The sequence below is a fragment of the Mastigoproctus giganteus genome, chromosome 11 (assembly GCF_048544385.1).
Source record: "Mastigoproctus giganteus isolate SK-2022 chromosome 11, ASM4854438v1, whole genome shotgun sequence".
Classification (NCBI taxonomy): Eukaryota; Metazoa; Arthropoda; class Arachnida; order Uropygi; family Thelyphonidae; genus Mastigoproctus; species Mastigoproctus giganteus.
Genome location: NC_143585.1, coordinates 170,489,259 through 170,511,293, shown reverse-complemented (window position 1 = coordinate 170,511,293; position 22,035 = coordinate 170,489,259). Strand labels below are relative to the sequence as shown.

General features: G+C 38.1%; 1 protein-coding gene across 1 annotated transcript in view; it reads right to left on the bottom strand.

The window, feature by feature from the left end:
* LOC150078572 (protein tyrosine phosphatase domain-containing protein 1-like) overlaps positions 1-22,035 on the bottom strand; it is a 274,976-nt gene that overhangs the window by 214,274 nt on the left and 38,667 nt on the right. Inside the window, exon 7 of the mRNA XM_090384615.1 lies at positions 13,567-13,647. Coding sequence (XP_090240741.1) covers positions 13,567-13,647 — 81 coding nt within the window. The remainder of the gene's footprint in view (positions 1-13,566; positions 13,648-22,035) is intronic.

The following is a 22,035-nucleotide window of genomic DNA, read 5'->3' as shown; positions in this document are numbered from 1 at the left end:
CATAGCAGTTTGCTGTATGCAGGCCCAATGGCTGCTTTGATTGTTAAAGATCACGTGTTTGTGTGTGGGGAGAGGCATTCAGTAATTTGGGTTGGAGGAGAATTTATATTTTCAGCACTGTTTGCTGTCCATATATTCCAAATCTTTCCTCATGTGGGTGCCTTTTGCAGTTCTTACAAATCAGGTTTCCTGTCTTTCCACCCTTTCAAGAAGCTCGATGTATATTTTTTGTGGGGTTTCCATACTTGAACACAGTATTCCAAGTGCAGTCTTACAATTACATTCTTACCACAATATCTGTAACAAGAAAATGTTTGATAAATCATCAACAGTACACCTTGGGACATCTTGCTGCTGGTCTACACTGCATGGAGAACTTCATGTTAAACTATGCAGTCGAAGAATTTTAAGCTCTTGAAACAAAAGTTTTTTGAAAAATATTAGCATTAGCATTAGTAGAGGCATTTGATGCAAGAAAGCAAGCTTATGCAGCATCAGCCAAAAAAAAAAAAAATAAAATAAAATAAATAAATAAATAAATAAAAAATAACCACTTCCACTTCACCTCTCTGTTGGTTCGAAATACCTATCCAGCTGATCCTTAAACTTATTTAGGCTATCAACTTCCACGACAAGGGATGAAAGTCTGTTCCACCAACCAACCACCTGCTGGCTAAAGGCAAATTTCCTCACGTCTATCTTACATCGGTCGTTCCTCAATTTGAATTTATGCTCTCTCAGGTGATTATTCTGAGCAAGAGGAAGAATCCCATCAGCATTGAGCATGCTCAAACCATTCAAGGCTTTATGCACCTCTATCAGATCACCTTGCTGGTGCCTAGTCTCCAGACACTGTAATTTGCAAAACTTAAGCCTTTCTTCGTAAGAGCACCCCTTTGTTCCATTCACTAATCTTGTTGCCCTTCTCTGTACTCGTTCCAGCATCTCTACATCCTTCTTGAAATGAGGCCTCCAGACCTGTATAGAGTACTCTAGGTGTGGCCTGACCATTGCCTTATACAAGGGAATAATCACCTCCTTATCCCTGCTAGAAAAATTCCTATATATCATCGACAATACACCATGAGCTACTCTTGTAGCCCATCTGCACTGCTCAGAAAACTTCATATCTGCCTGCACAACTACCCCCAGGTCCCTTTCATTCTTTACCACTGTCAGTGTAGTACCACAGAGTTGATACGTTGCTCTGCGGTTGCTGTTTCCCATATGTAGTACTTTACATTTGTCAATGTTAAACTTCATTTGCCACCTCTCAGCCCATCTGCTCAACCTCTCCAGATCCTGTTGCAGTAGCATAGTGTCAGAAGTGTCCTTGACAACCCTGCCAACCTTCGTATCGTCTGCAAACTTGGACATTAAGCTTGATATACCATCATCAATATCATTTATAAATACAGAAAACAATAATGGACCCAATACTGAACCCTGAGGGACTCCACTAATAACATTAGTCCACGATGAGCAGTGTCCATTGATTACCACTCTCTGTTTTCTCCCCCTCAACCACCCCTTTATCCATAGCAGCAATGCCACAATGCCTCCAATGCAACACCGCTCCAATTTGTGCAGCAGTCTTCCATGTGCAACAGTATCAAAGGCCTTTCTAAGATTCAAGTATATAATATCAAAGTTATTCCCTGCATCCAGTTCTTTTGTGACTGCATCATAGTATCCAATCAAATTGGTCAGGCAAGACTTCCCCTTAACAAAACCATGCTGTGTCTGAGCTATAACTGAAGTCTTGTCTAGATGATCCTGCAGTGCTTCTTTAACTAGTGCCTCCATTAATTTTCTGGGAACAGAAGTTTAACAGGTCTATAATTACTTGTGTCACCCTTTGATCCTCCTTTGTGAATTGGGGTCACATTTGCGCATCTCCAGTCCATGGGTACTTCCCCTGAGTCCAAAGAAGCTCTCATAATTATGGATAAGGGTTTGCTTACTTCCTTTGCTGCCTCCTTTAATATAACTGGATAGATCCCATCCACCCCAGGTGCCTTTCTTGTATTTATCTTCAACAATTTCTCCTTCACATTACTCTCAGTTATTACAAGATTCTCTAGCTTACTGCCAGAGTTGAATACACCTCTGGCATTCCCCTCGCTGAATAACTCCTCATGTGTGAATGTCGATGGAAAATATTCATTTAGTTTGTTAGCTACCTGAGCAGGATCATCAACAGTTGACTCATCGATATCAAGTGGACCAATCTGATTCATCCCCTTCCTTCTAGAGTTTACATAAGTAAAGAACTTTTTGCTGTTTTTCTTTGCATCCCTTGCCAAAGATTTCTCGTAATCTGCCTTCACCTGCCTAACCTCCTTTGTAACTTGGTTACAGATCAACTTGTATCTATCATAGGCTTCTGTGTCATGTGTTAATTTGTATGTATCCCATGCGTTTTTCTTCTCTGCCATATGTCTCATTAGTTCATCTGACATCCACTTAGGCCTAAACCTTGAACAATATTTCTTAGTTGGTATGTAAAGCCTAGTAGCTTCCAAGATAAGTTCTTTGAATGCTTCCCATTTTGAATTTGCTGTTGGTAACATCATCAGTTGGTCCCACTGTATAGAATTTAAATACTGTCTCAGTCCATCATAGTCGCCTTTACGAAAGCAATAACCCTTCCCTTTACCCCTATTGGTAGTTACCTCTTTGAGTAAATCCCACTTCAGCACACTGTGATCACTGCCACCTAGTGGTTCATTTACCTGCAGATTCTTAATGCACAAAGAATTACTATTGATAATCAAATCAAGAGTTGCTCCTCTAGTTGCCTCCCAAACATCCTGATGTAGAAAACAATCATCCAATAAATCTACTAAAGCCTTGCTACTGTATGAATGACCAGCCCCCAAATTCCAGTCAATATCTGGGAAATTAAAATCCCCCATTATAAGACTCTCGGATTTACTGGCCCACTTTATTTTCCTGTACAGTTTCTTATTATACTCATCAGAGTCATTAGGCCTATAGCACACTCCTACTCTCATTTTTGATACCCCAATGCTTATGTCACACCAAACTGACTCGACACTGCACTGTCGAGCGATGTCGACTGGCTTCACTTCCTTGGATTTTATGTATTTCTTAACTGATAACCCCTCCTCCCTTCCCATCCTGTCTATCCTTTCTGTAGACATTGTTCTCCCCAAATTCCAGTTCTGCATTCCTTATATCTGTATGACACCATGTCTCTGAAATCCGCACAATATCTGCCTTTGATGTTTTGAGCAATACCTCAAATTCATCAAATTTATTTACTAAACTCCTAGCATTGGTATACACGCACCTGTTCTTTTTCTTAGCTACTCTAACACAACCCATGTGTTTACTTCTACCCCAATGATTCCCAGCAGTCTCTGAAATATCCTGCATCTTATTTTCCAGGCTGCGGCTCATTCGAATAGAAGCAGTGCAAGAATCACTTTCACCTCTGCCAGTGGCTACTGTTAATCTGTTAGTCCTTGTATCCCCCCCCCAATCTAGCAGTTTTCCGACCCACCTAACACTGCCTTGATAGCATCAGCAAACATTCTTGCACCCTTTCTATTTAAGCGTATCCCATCCCTGTAGAAGCAGTCTCTCCTGTTAACAAGTAAAGACCAGGCTGAAAAAAATTCTACCCCTTGAGCCTTGCACAATCTTTTCAGGGCTGAGTTGATTGACAGGGCTCTCATCATATACTCCCTCCTATCATGTCTGGGCAGAATTGCGGACAGTTTCAAATTCAACTCTAATTCACGAACTTAATTCATGTTCCATGTTCATTTGCTTTCATGTGGCATGATGTAGTTGGAAAAAAAAAACTACTTCATACCACACTGGTTGTATGCTAGCATGCATAAGATCTAAATCTAGGAAAGCTTTTATTGAACTCAGGCTGCATTTTTTAAAATAGGCTGCATTACTGCCTATTTTTCCTACACATAACATTATATATAACATAGTGAAACTCATCTTACCTATTTCTGGGTGACCATATTTCCATTAATCCTGTTATGCCAGTGTTAGTTATCCTAATCAGGAGTTTGAAATCACTAACTTTATTGATAACTTCTGACATTACTGTAGACATAGTTAAAACTTTGTGTTCTTGTACATTTTATAATAACTACCCTGACATACCCCCTTGAGTTATTTCAACTTGTTTATTATTATTATTATTAGCCATGTGCTAATATGGCTAATAATAATAAAATTAGCTTCCTAATTTATTTGAAACAACACTATCCTGAGATATTATTAAATACAAACAAAAATTCTTGAGTGTAAGCATTACTTTGGCCCATGTCAATATATAAATGCATATCTCTATTATATCCAGAAGTGTAACTAAGGTATAGTGAATGGGAAAGGCCATGCCCTTAGGTGCTAATTCACCATGGGCAAACTAAATGGTGTAAGAAGAGCCTCAAAATAAAATAATTGAATGTATAATTAATTTTAAATATATCATTAAAGTTGTTATTATCTAAATAAATTACTATAAAAGCTACAAGATTTTCTGTGATAGTTTAATAATTATAAAGGTAACTAAATGTACTCTGTTATAGGATATTTTAATCTTCTCTCAAATTGATTGGAGCAAGTGATGAAAATATTTTTAAATAAACTAATGAGAATTATCTCCTGTACATCAGCATACAGTAAACTTTCAAAATAACAGCACCTTCGGGGATTCAAGGTGCTGTTATTTTGATTTTTCCATTATCTAGAAAGTTTTATTTTTAATGTATTTAATGCAGAAATAATGAGGCCAAATAAGAAATGGAGCGATTAAGAATGCAATTTTATTAACTGCACATAAAAAAACATAAACATAAACATCTTGATGATCCAATTTATATTCCACCATTAACACAATTCTACTTATGCCCCATTCTATTTTCTTTATTATATCATGTTTAGTCTGCACGGTAGCACAGTGGTATCGTCACCGTCCTCCCCACACCAAGTGGAAAAGGCCCGGGTTCAAATCCCGTTGATGACGTGAGGAACTTTTATGGGCTTTTTTCATTCTGTGCCTGAGTTAGTGGGTCTCAGGCATAGATAGCAAGGTTTCTCGCTCAGGAACTGGTGTTTTTCATCCAGCAAAACAGGCAAATCAAGCAGAGAACACATGCAATTTACACCACAATATACATGGGTATATGAATTAACATTTCGGGTGACCCTAATGTAATAGTTTGGATTATATCAAGTCATTAAGCTCTTTGCTCTTCTTTTCTTCTCTGTATGAGGTTTATTAACTTTAGGAGCCATAGTGAGGGGTTTTTAATTTAAAATAAATGCAAAACAGCAGTATAAAACATGATATCAGTAGAGAATTCACTTTCAAAATGGCGAACTTAAAAAAATACAGTAATCACATGACTTGCCATTTTCTTTTTTGGAACTACAAGACATCTGCGCAGTATGTATACATCCGATCTGAATGTGCCGTTATTTTGAATGTGCCATTATTTTGGGTGCCGTTATTTCGACAGTCTAATGTACTAGGGAATATATGAGAAACAAGAATATTAGCATTAACATTAGTAAAGGTATATGATGCAAGAAAACAAGTTTATACAGCATCAGCCAAGAAAAAAAAAAAAAAACCTTCCCATTCTACCTATCCATTTGTGCTAAATGTTTGTCCAGTTCTTCTTGAGTTTATTTATGCTATCAACTTGGAAGACAACAGATGGAAGTTTGTTCCAGCAATCAGCTAACTGCTGGCTAACCCAAATTTCCACAAATCTATTCGTCTATTATACAACTGTCTTACCTCAATTTGAGTTTATGTCCCTTCAGGTTCATAATCTGAGCAAAAGGAAGAATCCCATCAGCATTCAGATTTTTAAAACGTTCAAGGCCTTATACAACTCAACCAGATCACCTCATAGGTGTCTAGTCTCCAGATGCAGCAGTTAAAGAACTAAAGCCTTTCTTGGTAAGAGCACCCCTTTGTTCTCATTACCAACCTTGTTGCCCTTCTCTGTGCTTGTTCTAGCAACTCTATATCATTCCTAAAATGAAGCTTCCAGACCTGTACACAGTACTCAAGATGTGGCCTTATCATTTGCTTATACAAAGGGATAATCACCTGCTTATCCCTTCTAGCAAAATTTCTGTATATCACTGACAAGACTCCATGACTTGCTCTGGCAGCCTGTCTGCACTGATCAGAAAATTTCATATCTGACTGAACAATTACCCAGGTATCTTTCATTCTCCACTACACTGAGTGTAGTACAATACAGTTGGTACATTTCTCTAGGGTTACTGCTATCCATATGCAGTACTGTACATTTTTCAATGTTACACTTCAGTTGCTACTTCTCAGCCCATCTGCCCAACTTTTCTAGATCATGTTGCAGTAACATACTGTCACTAAGGCATTAAAGAACCCTGCCAACCTTTGTATCATCTGCAATACTGATCAGACCCTTAACAAACCCATGCCATGTCTGAGTTATAACTGCAGTCTTGTCTAGATGATCTTGAAATGCTTCTTTAACAAGTGACTTCATTATTTTCTCCTGAACAGAAGTTAAACAAACAGGCCGGTAATTACTCGTGTCACCCTTTGTGAACTGGGGATACATTTGCACATCTGCAGTCCATCAGAACTTCCAATGAGTCCCAGAATGCTCTCATAATTATGACTAAGGGTTTGCTTAGTTCCTTTGCTACCTCCTTTAATATAACTGGAGAGATCCCAACCACCACAAGTGATTTTCTTATGTTTAACTTCAACAATTTCTTCTCCATTTTGCTTTCAGTTATTACAAAATCATTTAGCTCTCTGTTATAGTTTAATAAGTTTCTGCCCTCCACTTCCCTACAGAATTCTTCATGTGTGAACTTAGATGAAAAATACTCAATTCAGTTTGTTGGCTATCTGAACTGGATCAACAGTGAAACCATCGATATCAAGTGGACCAAAATGATTGAACCTCTTCCTTCTAGTATTTATATAAGTAAAGAAGTCTTTGCCATTTTTCTTTACATCCTTTGCCAAATATTTCTTGTAATGTGTCTTTTGCTTGCCTAACTTCCTTTGTGACTTGATTACAGACTAGCTTATATCTGCCATAGGTGTCTGTATCGCCTGATAATTTATATGCATCCAATACATTTTTCTTCTCTGCTACAAGTCTCATTAGTTCATCTGACATCCATTTAGGCCTAAACCTTGAACAGTATTTGTTAGTTGGTACAAAAAGCCTAGTAGTTTCCAAGAATACTTCCTTGAATGCTTTCCATTTAGAATTTGCTGTTTGTAATATTATCACTTGGTCACTGTATAGCAGGGGTGGCCAACGAATCAATCGCAGCTTTAATTATGGTCGATCACAACGAATTTTAAATATACAACCCTCGATTTGCGCGGTCAGGTATATTACCAAAATTTTATATTGTGCAGGGGGTTTTGCACTTGTGCATTATTTTTTTATTTTATTATTATTTTTTTTTTATAAAGCTTCAAAAATAGGAATGAAGAGCAGATTTTGAAAATTTATTTTTGTTTTTTGATTGAAGATTAAAGATTTCATTGAAGGAGAAACACATTTCACTATAAGTAAAATACCACAGAATTCCAGCTGTTAGTATTATTGCAAATGCAATAAAATTGAGTTTACTACCCATTTGTAATTAGATTCCACTAACAGAAAAGTGCAAATTGTTTTTATTGTTTTATGGTTGTGACCTCCAGAAATAGCTTTAGAGAAATATCACAAAGGCATTCAAAACTGATTCTTATAAGGATATAACCAAACAGAGCAATAAACAGTGGTGTATTTATCCGGTTATTTTGGAAACAACTTCCTCATTTGGGAATCCTCTTCATCAATTATCCTACATTAGCTATGAAATTAAATGAAATTAAAAGTGCCCTTCAAGATCTGCAATTAGCTGTTCAGACAGAATATTTTTCCGGTTCACCCAACTTAGTGTTTTAATCGGTAAGCATTGCTTTTGCTGATTTAATAACTGGACAGTACTTATATGTTAATTTAATACCTTTTGATTTAAAATGAATACTATGAAAAAGAGTAAAATGTATCATTTTCATCAAGAGTGGGAACTAGAATACTTTTTTGTAATGGTGAAAGAAAAATGTTGCTGTTTGATTTGCAATGCTTCAGTGACTATACCCAAAAAAGGAAATTTAGAAAGGCACTTCAATGCACACCATGGTAAATACCAATTTCCGCCAAATAGTGACCTTAGAAAAAATAAATTAGAAGAACTTAAATCTAAATTATTCACGCAACAAAATTTCTTCATGACATCTAATTTACAATCTAAAGCAGTAACTGTAGCATCATTTAAAGTGAGTCATCTTCTTGCAAAAAAATACAAATCATTTTCTGATGGTCAATTCATCAAAGATGCATTTTTAGAAATAACAGATTCTCTCTTTGAAAATTTTAAGAACAAAAATGAAATTAAAAGTGCCCTTCAAGATCTGCAATTATCTCAAAATATTGTGCTGTGATGCATCAAAAAAATGAGTAAAAATGTGAGCGAACAATTGCGTGCTAATACTGCTAATTGTGTGTCCTTTTCTTTAAACTTGATGAATCTACAGATGTCAGTGACAGCTCAATTGCCCATTTTCGTTGGTATGTTTTTCAATGATTTTGCCACTAGAGAAGAACTGCTGGGTATGGTTTCGTTAAAAGAAAGAACTAGAGGTCTTGATATCTTTAACTCATTCAAACATTTTATTGAAAAAATTAAATTAAATTATCACTATTTAAGCTCATATAAGTAACAACAGATGGAGCTAAAGCAATGACAGGGCATCTTAACGGATTCATCGCATTGTGCCAAAAGGATGATGAATTCCCAGATTTTGAGTTACCACTGTTTGTATCATTTCACCAACAAGTGTTAGCCAGCAAAAGATTAAATACTAAAAGTGTTCACTTTCGAAATCGTGAATTCCATCAGAGGACAATCTCTTCAAAGGAGACTTTTTAAAATGCAACTCGATGAAAAAGAACCAGATCTGATATTACACACAGATATGAGGTGGCTGAGTTGAAGTACATTTCTACAGAGATTTTGAAATTTGCTGAATGAAATTAAAAAATTTGTTGATCAAAGGGGAGATGATTATCAGCAGCTACAAGATATGGAGTGGTTGTGTGATCTTGTTTTTTTGGCAGATTTTACCATTAAATTTTACCAAAAGGGGCTTAGAGGGGAACAGGTATCCTGTGTGTTATCAGACACTCAGCCTAAAACACTGATGGATCCAATATCTCTCTATTACAGAAGATTTAGGAGAAGTCCGGTTGGCCTGCCTCCCTAAAATCCACTCATGCACACCTTCTCGATAGTAAGCCCTGTTATGTCACTTAGGTGGCAACGAACGTGTAGAGTGGTCCTCTTCAAGATGCCTGGTCAGCGTGAAGAGGAAAAGACCAAACCCTCCAGCAATGAGAGCACAACAATACAAATGGCCCTCAATCCCCAGCAGCTTTCACTCTCCCTCTTACGGCAGCGAGAGGATCAGAGTGGAAGCAGAGGGTGCTAAGAATCTCTGGGTACGACCAGGCTGCCATGCACGGAAATTGAACTTGGCCTGTTATAACGTACGATCACTCATCGGTGAAGACAGGATATTAGAGCTGGAAAAGGAATTAGAAAATGTGAATTGGAATATCATCGGTTTGGTTGAAACAAGAAGAAGAAATGAATCACTTATAAGTTTATCAAGTGGAAATCTGCTGTACACCAATGGAAACAGTGAAAGGAGTAAAGGTGGAGTTGGCTTTCTGGTCCATAAAGATTTTAAAAACAACATTTTGGAATTTAAAAGTACATCACCAAGGGTGTCAAGACTAATACTCAAGATTTCTAAGAGGTACAAGCTAAAGATTATAATGATTTATGCACCAACATCGAGCCATGATGATGAAGAGGTTGAAGAAATGTACACTGAAATTGAGAGTCTTCTAGATGAGCAGAAAACCCACTACACTATTATTATGGGGGACTTCAATGCTAAGGTTGGAAAAAGGCAAAACAGCGCAGAAAGAGGAACTATAGGAAATTTTGGAATTGGTGAAAGAAATAAAAGAGGTGAAAGACTTGTGGAATTTGCAGAATCTCAAGGATTGCCAGTAATGAACACATTTTTCAAGAAAAGGATGAACAGAAAGTGGACATGGAAGAGTCCAAATGGATTAACAACTAATGAAATCGACTTCATCCTCACTAACAGAAGATATATTGTGAATGATGTTACCGTCCTGAATAAGGTAAATGTTGGAAGTGATCACAGAATGGTAAGATGTACACTTGATATAGATGTAGGAAAGGAAAGGAAAAAACTGACTCGAGTAAATAATACAAAGGTCTTTGAAATAACAGAGGAGGAGAAAAAGCAGTATGTACTGGAACTTAAGAACAAGTTTGAGCTTCTGCAGACTGCTCAGGACCAAGATATCGACGAGGAATATTACAACTTTCTGAAAGTGATAAAGCCCAAGAAACCTATAGGGAAACAGAAATCCAAAGAAGAAAAAATTAGTCAAGAAACACTTGTCATGATGAACTAAAGATGACAAATGAAGAGCAAGAAAAACACTGACAGGGAGAAAATTGAGTATACTGAGTTATGCAAAGCCATTAGAAAGAGACTCAGAAACGACATAAGAAGATTTAACACAAGAAAAGTAGAACAAGCATTAAGGGAAAACAAAGGATTGAAATCAGCAGCCATGAGCAGTAATACAGAAAGACAAATGATACTGAAACTGAAGAATAGCGATGGTGTACTTATAAACAGCAGAGAAGGCATAATTCAAATAGCAGAAGACTACTATAGAGAATTATACAAGGAGCGAGGGAATGATACCAGCAGTGGGGAAGATGGATTGCAAAGTAGCAACACATACGACATACCCGATATTCTTCCTGATGAGGTAGAACATGCATTGAAGAAAATGAAGAATCGGAAAGCCCCGGGGGAAGATGAAGTTACTGTAGAGTTGTTAAAATTGGGAGGAAGAGACATAACACAAAAACTGGCAAAGGCTTTTCACAAAGTGCATTAGAAAAGGTGTGATGCCTAAGCAGTGGAATAATGCAATCATAGTTTTGCTGCATAAGAAAGGAGATAAATCAGAAATTGGAAATTATAGACCAATTAGCTTGTTATCCCAAATCTACAAGTTGTTCACAAGGGTCATTACTAACAGATTAGAAAGAATACTTGATGAGAATCAACCGAAAGAGCAAGCTGGCTTTAGGACAGGATTCTCAACTATGGATCACCTTCACGTAATATCACAGCTAATGGAGAAAGCAAATGAATATAAAACACCATTATGCCTGGCATTTGTGGATTATGAAAAGGCATTTGACTCCATACAGCATAAGGCAATGTTTGGGGCACTGGAAAGACAAGGCATAGATACTCCATATATTATGATTTTGGAGAAAATATATGAGAGTGCTACATCCTTTATTAGACTAGACAAAGACAGTAGGAAATTTAAAATCGAGAAAGGAGTTCGAGAAGGAGACACAATATCTCCGAAGCTGTTTACTGCTGCCCTTGAGGAAGCTTTCAGAAGGTTAGACTGGTCGCAGAAAGGAGTCAATGTGAACGGAGAGTACTTAAACCATTTACGATTTGCAGATGACATTGTGATCATAAGCCACGATCCCAAAGAATTAGAGGAAAATCTTAATCAGTTATGCACAGTTAGTAAGGATTTTGGACTAAAGATGAATATGGCTAAAACAAAAGTAATGATGAACAAGTATGCCACGGAAAGGGAAATAATGATTGAAGGAGCAGTAATTGAAAAGGTGGAGTCATATACTTATCTGGGACAAGTTATTAGCTGTAATAATGATAAATGGCTGGAAGTCAAGAGAAGAATAAATTTTGGATGGATAGCATTCAGGAAATATAGTCACATACTGAAGAGCAATATCCCAGTTTGTCTGAAACGTAAAATAATTAGCATTAGCATTAGCATTAGCAGAGGCATATGATGCAAGAAAGCAAGCTTATTCAGCATCAGCCAAAAAAAAAAAAAAAAAAAAACCGCTCCCATTTCACCCCTCCGTTCGTTCGAAATACCTGTCCAGTTGAGCTTTAAATTTGTTTAGGCTATCAACTTCAACAACAAGTGATGGAAGTCGGTTCCACCAACCAACCACCCGCTGGCCAAAGGCAAATTTCCGCACATCTATCCGACATCCGTCCTTCCTCAATTTGAATTTATGCCCTCTGAGGTGATTATTCTGAGAAAGATGAAGAATCCCATTGGCATTGAGCATGCTCAAACCATTCAAAGCCTTATACACCTCTATCAGATCACCTCGCCGGTGCCTAGTCTCCAGACTCTGTAATTTGCAAAACTTAAGCCTTTCTTCGTAAGAGCAACCCTTTGTTCCATTTACTAATCTTGTTGCCCTAATGAATGTATACTCCACACCATGACTTATGGAAGTGAAACTTGGGCACTCACCAAAAGAATGGAAGAGAAGCTAAGAACTACACAGCGAAGAATGAAACGAATTATATTGGGAATCAGACTGTTAGATAAGAAGAGAAACACGTGGATTAGGCAGCAAACTCAAGTAAAGGACATTCTTATCAAAACTAAAGAACTAAAATGGTCTTGGGCAGGACACATAGCTAGAAGACATGTTGACAGATGGACTAAGAAAATAACAGAATGGTACCCAAGAGGAGCTAGAAGAAAACCTGGAAGACAAAGGCGGAGATGGATAGATGAAATTCATCAGTTTTTGAGTAGTAAATGGATGGCCAGTGCTCAAAACAGAAGGAACTGGAAAGTTGCTGGAGAGGCCTTCATCCTGCAGTGGATTGAAAATGGCTGATGACGATGACCATTAAATTAAGTGATCTGAATTTGGAATTACAAGTAAAAAATAAAAATGTAGGTAACATGATTAGTAGAATTTCTGCATATAAATATCAATTTTTGGCAATGGCTAAGGATCTCAAAGAAAAAAAAATTCGATCATTTGCAAAAATATCCTGTTTTTGAATTTAATAGCGAGAAATATGTTTCTGAAATTGAGAATGTTGTGGATGATTTTGAAACCAGAATCAGTGATTTTAAAACAATTGAAGACATTGTTCAATATATTTCTTATCCATTTAATATCCACTTAGATACGAAATAAATTGCAGAAAAAAATCGCTGCGATTTTTCACATGGAGAAAATATTACTTGAATATGAAATTACTACATTGCGAAATGATATCTTCCTAAAAGCCAGATCATCAGAAGAAGACTTTCGGAAATATGTTTGCCGAGAAAAGTACCCAAATGTAAAAAAATGCAGTGAACTTTTAAATTCCTGTTTTGATTCCACATATCTGTGTGAATCGGCCTTTTCGTATCTGAAACAAACAAAGACTTAATTGACAAATTAAAGACAAATTGCTTACTAAAATAGCATTTTAGTAAGCAAGAAAACAAAATAATAAATACACAACTTATAATCATTAAAATTTTATAGGATTAGAAAATTAACTGAAGCACTTACTCTTTAAACTGTTGAATAATGTTAAATTTTTCAATTGTTTCACTGTTAGGTCTTGCCATTGCCAATATATCATTTGTTATCCTGAAAATTATAAAATAAAGTTAATTAAATTGCATAGGGATTCTTCATAACAACTTAAATACTGCAATTTGGTTTCAGTATAGTTGCCTTTTTTTTTTTGGTTAATATTTCAGCAATTACTTGGGGAAAATTTAAGTTGTAAAAACCTTTCCCAAGTAATTATTAACAGACGTCTCACAAACTTTCTTTACCTTATAATGAAAGACAACATACAACTCTATAAATCAAAAAATCTTTCACTATTAAGTTTACTTTTTTTTCGTCTTTAAAATATATCATTTCCTTACCTTACAAAGTCAGTGTGAAGTTTTGGTTGGTTTTGATAGCAATAAAATCACCTTATACATATTAAGGTTGTACATAGTCAGGGTAAAAGGTCCTAATGACCTTTGATTCTGGCTTTTACAGCTTCCAATACCAGTTTCAGCTTTAAAAACCATAACTTTGTTTATATCCATCAATTAGCATCAGCTTGGGATTAGAAACTATAGCTATCCTATTTCCTTCCTCTCATACAAAGCCTTGAGTATCTGCAAGTTACAGTACAAGATACAGTACATTCAAAGCATTTAAGTCTTTAAACAACTTGCAATAAAATATTTCTTACTTGAAGCAACAAGTCGCACGCAGCCGAGGTTAAACCTAATAAGGTGTGATATAAATTCTACATTATACAGGAACTATAATATAATTAAGAACCAAAGATAAAACCAAAGAAGCAAAGTTTTAATAACATTAGTTTATTTTTCTGACATTTTAAAGAGTACAAACTTCTACCAACATAGCAATGGAAGAAAATCAGTTTTATTTGTTATAAAGGATTTTGTAAGAGACATTATTTGTCTGCATGCAACCATGGAACCAAAGTCAGCATGGAGTTAAATAGCTCTAGACGTGAGGGGTTAAATTTGGAGAAACAGCAATTTTTCCATATTGCATCACATGGTAAGTGGCAGTATAGTATTAAAAGAAAACAGAGAAAAGTTGAAAAGAGAGGTCAGAAGAACTCACAGTCCCAAAATATGTGTGAAATGTGAAATGTTTGCCGACCTATCTAAAACAGAACATTTGTGTGCTAGATGTCTAGAGTGTCAAGAAATTAGATGCAAACTCAGTGTTCTGATGAGTCTATAAGAGTTGAAGTGTAGGGTAAATGCCCTTGAAGAAATTAATATGAGGGGGCCCCATCAAGCTCTCAGCTGCCCAGCTCAAACAATAGAGTTCACTCCTGTGCATCAGGCAAAGCAGAGGCAATCTCCAAGGCAGAATGTGCTGGTCTAAAAGGAACTAGTTATTGTTGGTGACTCTATTATCAGGGAGATGGGGAATATACTATGCAATAAGGATAGGTGGAACAGGACCATGGTATGTCTGCCAGAGGGAAAAGTTGATGATGTTGTAGAGCAGATATCATCTTTTAAGGGCACAAAAGGTGATGTTATTGTAAAGTTGGAACTAATGACATTAAGAGTAAGAGATCTGCAGATTTACTCAACAAATACAGGTCAATGTTGAAAAAAGTCACGAGTTAGGGTTAAATGCGAAAGTGTCTGCAATTGTTGATCAATTCGGCCCTGGAGAGATTGTGCAAGGCTCAAGGGGTAAAATTTTTTTCAACCTGGTCTGTGCTTGTTGACAGGAGACACTGCCTCTACAGGAATGGGATACACTTAAATAGAGAGGGTGCAAGAATATTTGCTGATGCTGTTGATCCACTGGTGATATTCTGGCTTATGTTACCCATTTATGGAAAAATTCAATGGAGCAGTTTGGTGAAACACAAGCAGTTGCTCTTGACAGCTCAAAGGCTTTCGATCGTGTTTGGCATAAAAGCCTTCTAAACAAGCTTCCATCTTATGGTTTGCCAACTATTTTTTGTAATTGGTTATCCAGTTTTCTCTCTGATCACTTACTGAGGGTGATGGTAGATGATTCTGTCTTCTAACTTCTCCACTAATGCTGGTATCCCCCAAGGTTCAGTTCTTTCCCCCATTTTTTCCCTCTTATATATAAATGACCTTCTTCCATTGACTGGAAATCCTATCCATAGTTTTGCTGATGATAGCACATTACATTCCACTTTCCATTTTGAGAAACCTTGCTCTGTTCAATCAGCTTAACTTCTGGAATATCTGCTACCAATTCCTTAAATGCATATCTCCAAGTAATTCTCCAGTGGGGCAAAGACAACTTAGTTGATTTCAACCCTTCTAAAACTCAGTCTTGTCTTATATCTCGCAAAAAGGATTCTTCTGCTCCTATGCTTATCTTTAGTGACACTCCAATTTCCAGGCAAAATGATATATCTCTTTTGGGAATTACCCTGACTTCTAATTTATCTTGGCACAAACACATTACAAATATTGCTTCCTCTGGATCTAAACATCTTGGTTTTCTCTTTCGCTCTCGGCGTTACTTTTCTTCCAAACAGCCGTTCACTCTGTACAAATCGCAAATCTGCCCTACCATGGAATATTGTTCCCACATCTGTGGTGGTGCCTCCAAAACCTCTCTCAGGCTTCTAGATTCCATTCAGAATGGGGCAGTTAGGTTAATTAATGACTCATTTCTAACAGAGTCACTCCACTCGATGTCTCATAGATGTACTGTTTCTGCTGCATGCTTTTCTACAGATACTTCCATGGGCACTGTTCTTCTGAATGGGCTTCTATAATTCCCACTCTCTCTCTTTCAAAACAGTCTGAACACATGCTGCCACCAGCCAACATCAATTTACTGTTCAACTTCAAACTCACAGAACCAACTTTTCATCTTCCTCATTTATTCATTTAACTGCCATTTCTGGAACAACCTTCCTTCGTACGTATTTCCTGAAAATTACATTCTAGAGAAGTTCAAGTCTAATGTCGACAAATATCTTCTTTTGTCCTCTCAACCTCCAACCCAAGCACGGTACAAAGTACTATAGGTTCTAATACCTCTCGTGTTTGGGGTTTTCATAAAAAAACAAAATAATAATAATAATAACCTGTAGGATAGTTAGAGAGTTTCTCGACTAACAGCAACAAAAGACATAACCACTCTGTACACTTGGTACCAATACCCATCATGGGGTGGAACCTTCCATCAGGGAGAAATAATATGACAACAACAACAATAATCCCAGGGGCTCATATCTGGTGAGTATGGGCTGGGCTTGGCACACCCAGGGTCCTGAGCTGGATATCATCATTCTTCTCTTTCTTGGTGATTCCCTTCTACTTTTGACTCTCTCTCTCTCTCTCTCTCTCTCTCTCTCTCTCTCTCTCTCTCTCTCTCTCTCTCAGGGTAATTTGGGATTTTTTTTTTTTTTTTTTTTTTGTCTGGCAACATAAGCCTCAGTCTTCCTTGTGCGATATAGCTAATAATAATAATATATATATATTTTTTTTTATGTGAACCCCAAACACGAGGGCTATTAGAACCTATAGTACTTAGACCAGTGCGTGGGTTGGAGATTGAGAAGACGAAAAAAGATATTTGTTAACATTGGACTTGAACTTCTGTAGATTGTAATTTTCAGGAAATACATATGAAGGAAGGTTGTTCCAGAAAACGGCAGTTGAATGAATAAATGAGGAAGATGAAAAGTTGGTTCTGTGGGTTTGAAGTTGGACGGTAAATGGATGCTGGCTGGTGGCGGCACATGTTCGGACTGTTTTGAAAGAGAGAGAGCGGGAATTATAGAAGCTAATTCAGAAGAACAGTGCCCATGGAAGTATCTGTAGAAGAGACATGCAGCAGAAACAGTGCATCTATGAGACAGCGAGTGGAGAGACTCTGTTAGAGATGAATCATTAATTAACCTAACTGCCCTCTTCTGAATGGAATCAAGAAGCCTGAGAGAAGTTTTGGGGGCACCACCCCAGATGTGGGAACAATATTCCATGGCAGGGCGGATTTGCGATTTATACAGAGTGAGCAGCTGTTTGGAAGAAAAGTAACGCCGAGAGCGAAAGAGAAAACCAAGTTTTTTAGATGCAGAGGAAGCAATATTTGTAATGTGCTTGTGCCAAGAGAGATTAGAAGTCAGGGTAATCCCCAAAAGAGATATATCATTTTGCCTAGAAATTGGAGTGTCACTAAAGATAAGCATAGGAGCAGAAGAATCCTTTTTGCGAGATATAAGACAAGACTGAGTTTTAGAAGGGTTGAAATCAACTAAGTTGTCTTTGCCCCACTGGAGAATTACCTGAAGATCGGCATTTAAGGAATTGGTAGCAGATTTTCGAGAAGTTGAAGATGATTGAGCAGGACAAGGTTTCTCAAAATGGAAAGTTGAATGCAATGTGCTATCATCGGCAAAACTATGGATAGGATTTCCAGTCAATGGAAGAAGGTCATTGATATACAAGAGGAAAAGATTGGGGGAAAGAACTGAACCTTGGGGGACACCGGCATTTGTGGAGAAGTTAGAAGACAGAGAGCCATCAACCATCACCCTCAGTGAGCGATCAGAGAGAAAACTGGATAATCAATTACTAAAAACAGTTGGCAAACCATAAGATGGAAGCTTGTTTAGAAGACCTTTATGCCAAACATGATAAAAAGCCTTTGGGATGTCAAGAGCAACTACTTGTGTTTCACCGAACCTTTCCATTGAATTAGTCCATAAATGGGTAACATAAGCCAGAATATCACCAGTGGATCGACACTGACGGAATCCATACTGGTGATCATTGATCAGATGGAAGGTTTCTAGGTAGTTTAAGAGTTGGCGGTTAATTGATTTCTCCATTACTTTAGAAAGAGTAGAAGTAATTGCAATGGGACGATAATTGGATGGGAGGGATTTGTCACCCTTTTTAGGAACTGGCTGGATATGAGCAAATTTCCAAGCAGAAGGAAAAACACCTTTAGAATAAGAAAGTGAAAACAGGCGGCAAAGAATAGGAGTAAGTTCAGAAGCACAGGTTTTAGGAACAAGTGGAGAAATACACATCAGGAGCTGGAGCTTTCTTAGCATCGAGATTCATCAAAATCCTTCTGATATCCTTTTGACGGAAGACCACAGGAGGCATTGAATGGAGTGTGTTGGGAATGGTGGGAGGTGTTTTACCAAGATCATTAATACATGAGCTGGAAGAAAAATGGGATGCTAGCAGGTCAGCTTTATCCTTGGCTGAAGTGACAACAGAACCGTCGGATTTGGACAGAGGTGGGAGCAGAGATGGGCAAAAGTTGCGGCCAATAGCTTTGGCAAGAGACCAGAATGCTCGGCTACCATTAGGGCAAGAAGAAACTTTTCTACTCTTAGCCTGTTCAAACTCTAGTTTGCACTGATTAATAACTGCTTTTCAATTGTTGCGAGCTTTGGTGTAGGCAGAAAATGAAACTGAAGAATTAGAAACAAGTCAATTACAATATGCAACATTCTTCTCTTGGACAGCCTTAGCACATTTATTGGAAAACCAAGGTTTAGATAAAGGATGAGATTTTAAAGTGGAGTGTGGGATAAAGGATTCCATTCCTGCAAGAATAATTTCACTGACACGATCTGAGCAAACGTTGACATCAGAACTTTTGAAACAGTAATCCGACCAAGGAAAAGAAGAAAAGAAGTCTCGCAGGTCATCCCATTTTGCATTCTTGTAATGCCAAACAACACGAGGTTGGGAATAGCCATGAGATAAAGGTTCCATTGGAGAAGAGACAATCACCAAGTTGTGATCTGAAGTGCCTAAAGGAGCTCTCACTTCGACCGTGTACTTAGGAGGGTTGTTTGTGAAAAAAAGATCAAGCGTATTGGCTGTATGATTAGGATTGTCCGGTATTCTTGTAGGTAAATGAACAATCTGTGCTAGGTCATTAGTAATTGCAAAAGCTTCAGCATCTTGACCTGCTGGGTCGGTGTGACTAGAAAATGGAAGCCACCTGGGGTTGTGAACATTAAAATCACCAAGGAAAATTACCTCACTGTTAGGAGAGTTGGACTGGAGAAAGTCAAGTTGCAACGAGAGGAAGTCAAAGAGCTCCAAGTGATTAGTCGAGTTTGGAGAACGGTAGAGACAACAGATGAATTTGACACAATGAGGTAGAGAGATTTTAAGCCAGAGAAGATCAAAGAGAGGAGATTCCAAATTGCCAAGTCTCTGACAGGGAATCTCAGAACAGACATATGCACAAGTACCACCTTTGAGGCGAAAGGAATCATACAGCGAATAATTTGGGCATCTGAGATGAGCAGTAGTTGAATCAACCGATAACTGAGATTCTGTCAGAAAAAGTACATGAGGTTTGGCAGAGTGCAAGTGGAAATGGACATCGTTGAGATTAGAATTGAGACCACGTATATTTGGGAAATGAATTAGGAAGTCCATGGGAGGTTTAGATCTTTTCGCAGATAAGCTTGCTCTTTTAGTTTGACAATTCATGGTGTATTCAATAGTAAGAAAAAGTGGGTGGGAGATGCTGTATGAAGTAATGAAATTTTTGGATATGGCGTACATGTGGTAAGAATATACCCAGATCCTTGACATAACGTGGCCTCGACAATGCTCCCTGCATACACACTACTCGGACTCCCTCCAGTCACTATCTGGCAGAGTAGAGGTAGCAAGATTATACACTAGCTGATCCGGAAGCGTCCTAGAGAGTTACCAATAGGTCCGGTCCAGCGTACTAACTAGCGGCCGGCCTGCGAAAACCGTTTTAGAGCTGTACCCTTGAAATGTAAGGAATACTGGATCTCGCTACGACGTTCATCATAACCTCAAAGGTCATCAATCATACTGCATGATGGAAGAGATAGGGAAGGGTTGACCGGAACTTAGCTCTAGAGACTAAACATGGGTTCCACCACTTCATGCCTCCAATAAGCAAAGTGGTGGTATTTCACCGGTTGATGAGAGTCATCTTCCACCTAGTGCTGCCTGGTAACATAGAGGGGCGGCGTTCCTCCATGTGGTGTGGGTGCCACACCTCGACCCCTGCTTACATTGGTTCACACCTGGGTGGTCACCCACCATGTACTTGTGCATGGGGGTTATACCCAGGATTACTAACAGTCCCACCATCGTGAAGGTGCAAGCGGAGGATATGGCTGTCAGAGACCATCCGGACTTTGCCGAAATTGGGCCCACTTGACTTGAGTGTCACCCGAATATCAGTTCCATCAGTGTTTTAGACTCCCAGGCAGCAAGTACAGCTTGTCTGGCATATCTGAGAGAATGTCTGTGACAACCTCAAGGACCTAGTAATAATAATAATAATAATAATAATATACATACCAAGATATATATACATACACAGACTATATATATATACATACGTAGACTACATACCAAATGGTTGGAACGATACTTGGATATTCAGGTCACCGAACAACAATTAGTGGACCAAAGAAGGACCATCGTCACGAAGAACCTAATAGCTCCTGCCATCTTGGAAAAAATCAAGCAGGATGTAAGCGATCAATTACAATGAATATGATCAATATGGAACCAGAGGAGGAACAGCATACCACAGACCCAGAGGAGGATGAGCAAGAAGAAATACAACCCAGAGTAGCTGAGGTGGAAAGAGACAAAGTCATGATATCCAGAATAGAAGACGAGTGGAAGTAGGCCCTAACAGAATTCGAAGGATTGGATCCCACAAGAACCCACGTGATACCTAAGCAGAGGCCAAATAAAATCCTGTGGAGAGTAACAGACCACCTCAATTGGCAAATAATGCCACATTACCTTGACAATGCTGGAGGCTATCCACACAGCTGTATACTGTGCTGCCGTAACAGCTACTAGGATTAATAGAAAATAAACGAGAGACCAGCAGTAGAAGAACCGAAAACAGAAGGAACCACCAGCTTAGGAAAGAAGACTTCGGCAGAAGATAGAAGAATTAAGAGTCAAGATAGGTAAGTTGACCCAGTACCAACCAGGTAATAGAGTAAGAAATTAATTGGAAAGGTGAAGAACATCCTCAAGAGAGACAGCATCCACAGCAAACACGAGAAAAGAAATCAGAGAATAGAGATTACTTGGAAACACTGAAGCAGAACCTCCATGCACTCAGCAAGAGACTACACCGATACAAAGAGCTTCCAGAGGAAAATAAAGAACCGAATCTTCGATGAGGATTGAAGAGCCTTCTACAAGAAACTGGGTGAAGATGAGAAAGCAGGAAATGGACCACCCGAGAAGAAGACAATCAAGGAGTTCTGGGGAAATATTTGGAGCAGTGAAGTAAGACATAACAGCAGAGCTCCCTGGATAGAAGTAGAACGGAAGAAAACCAAGGACATACAAGAGATGAGAGAGTGGGAGATTCAAGAAGAAGAAGTGAAACAGTCGATCAGGAACACCTACAACTGGTGAACTCCAGGAATTGATAACATCCACAGCTACTGGTACAAGAAGCTCACCTGCACACAAAAGCACCTAGCAG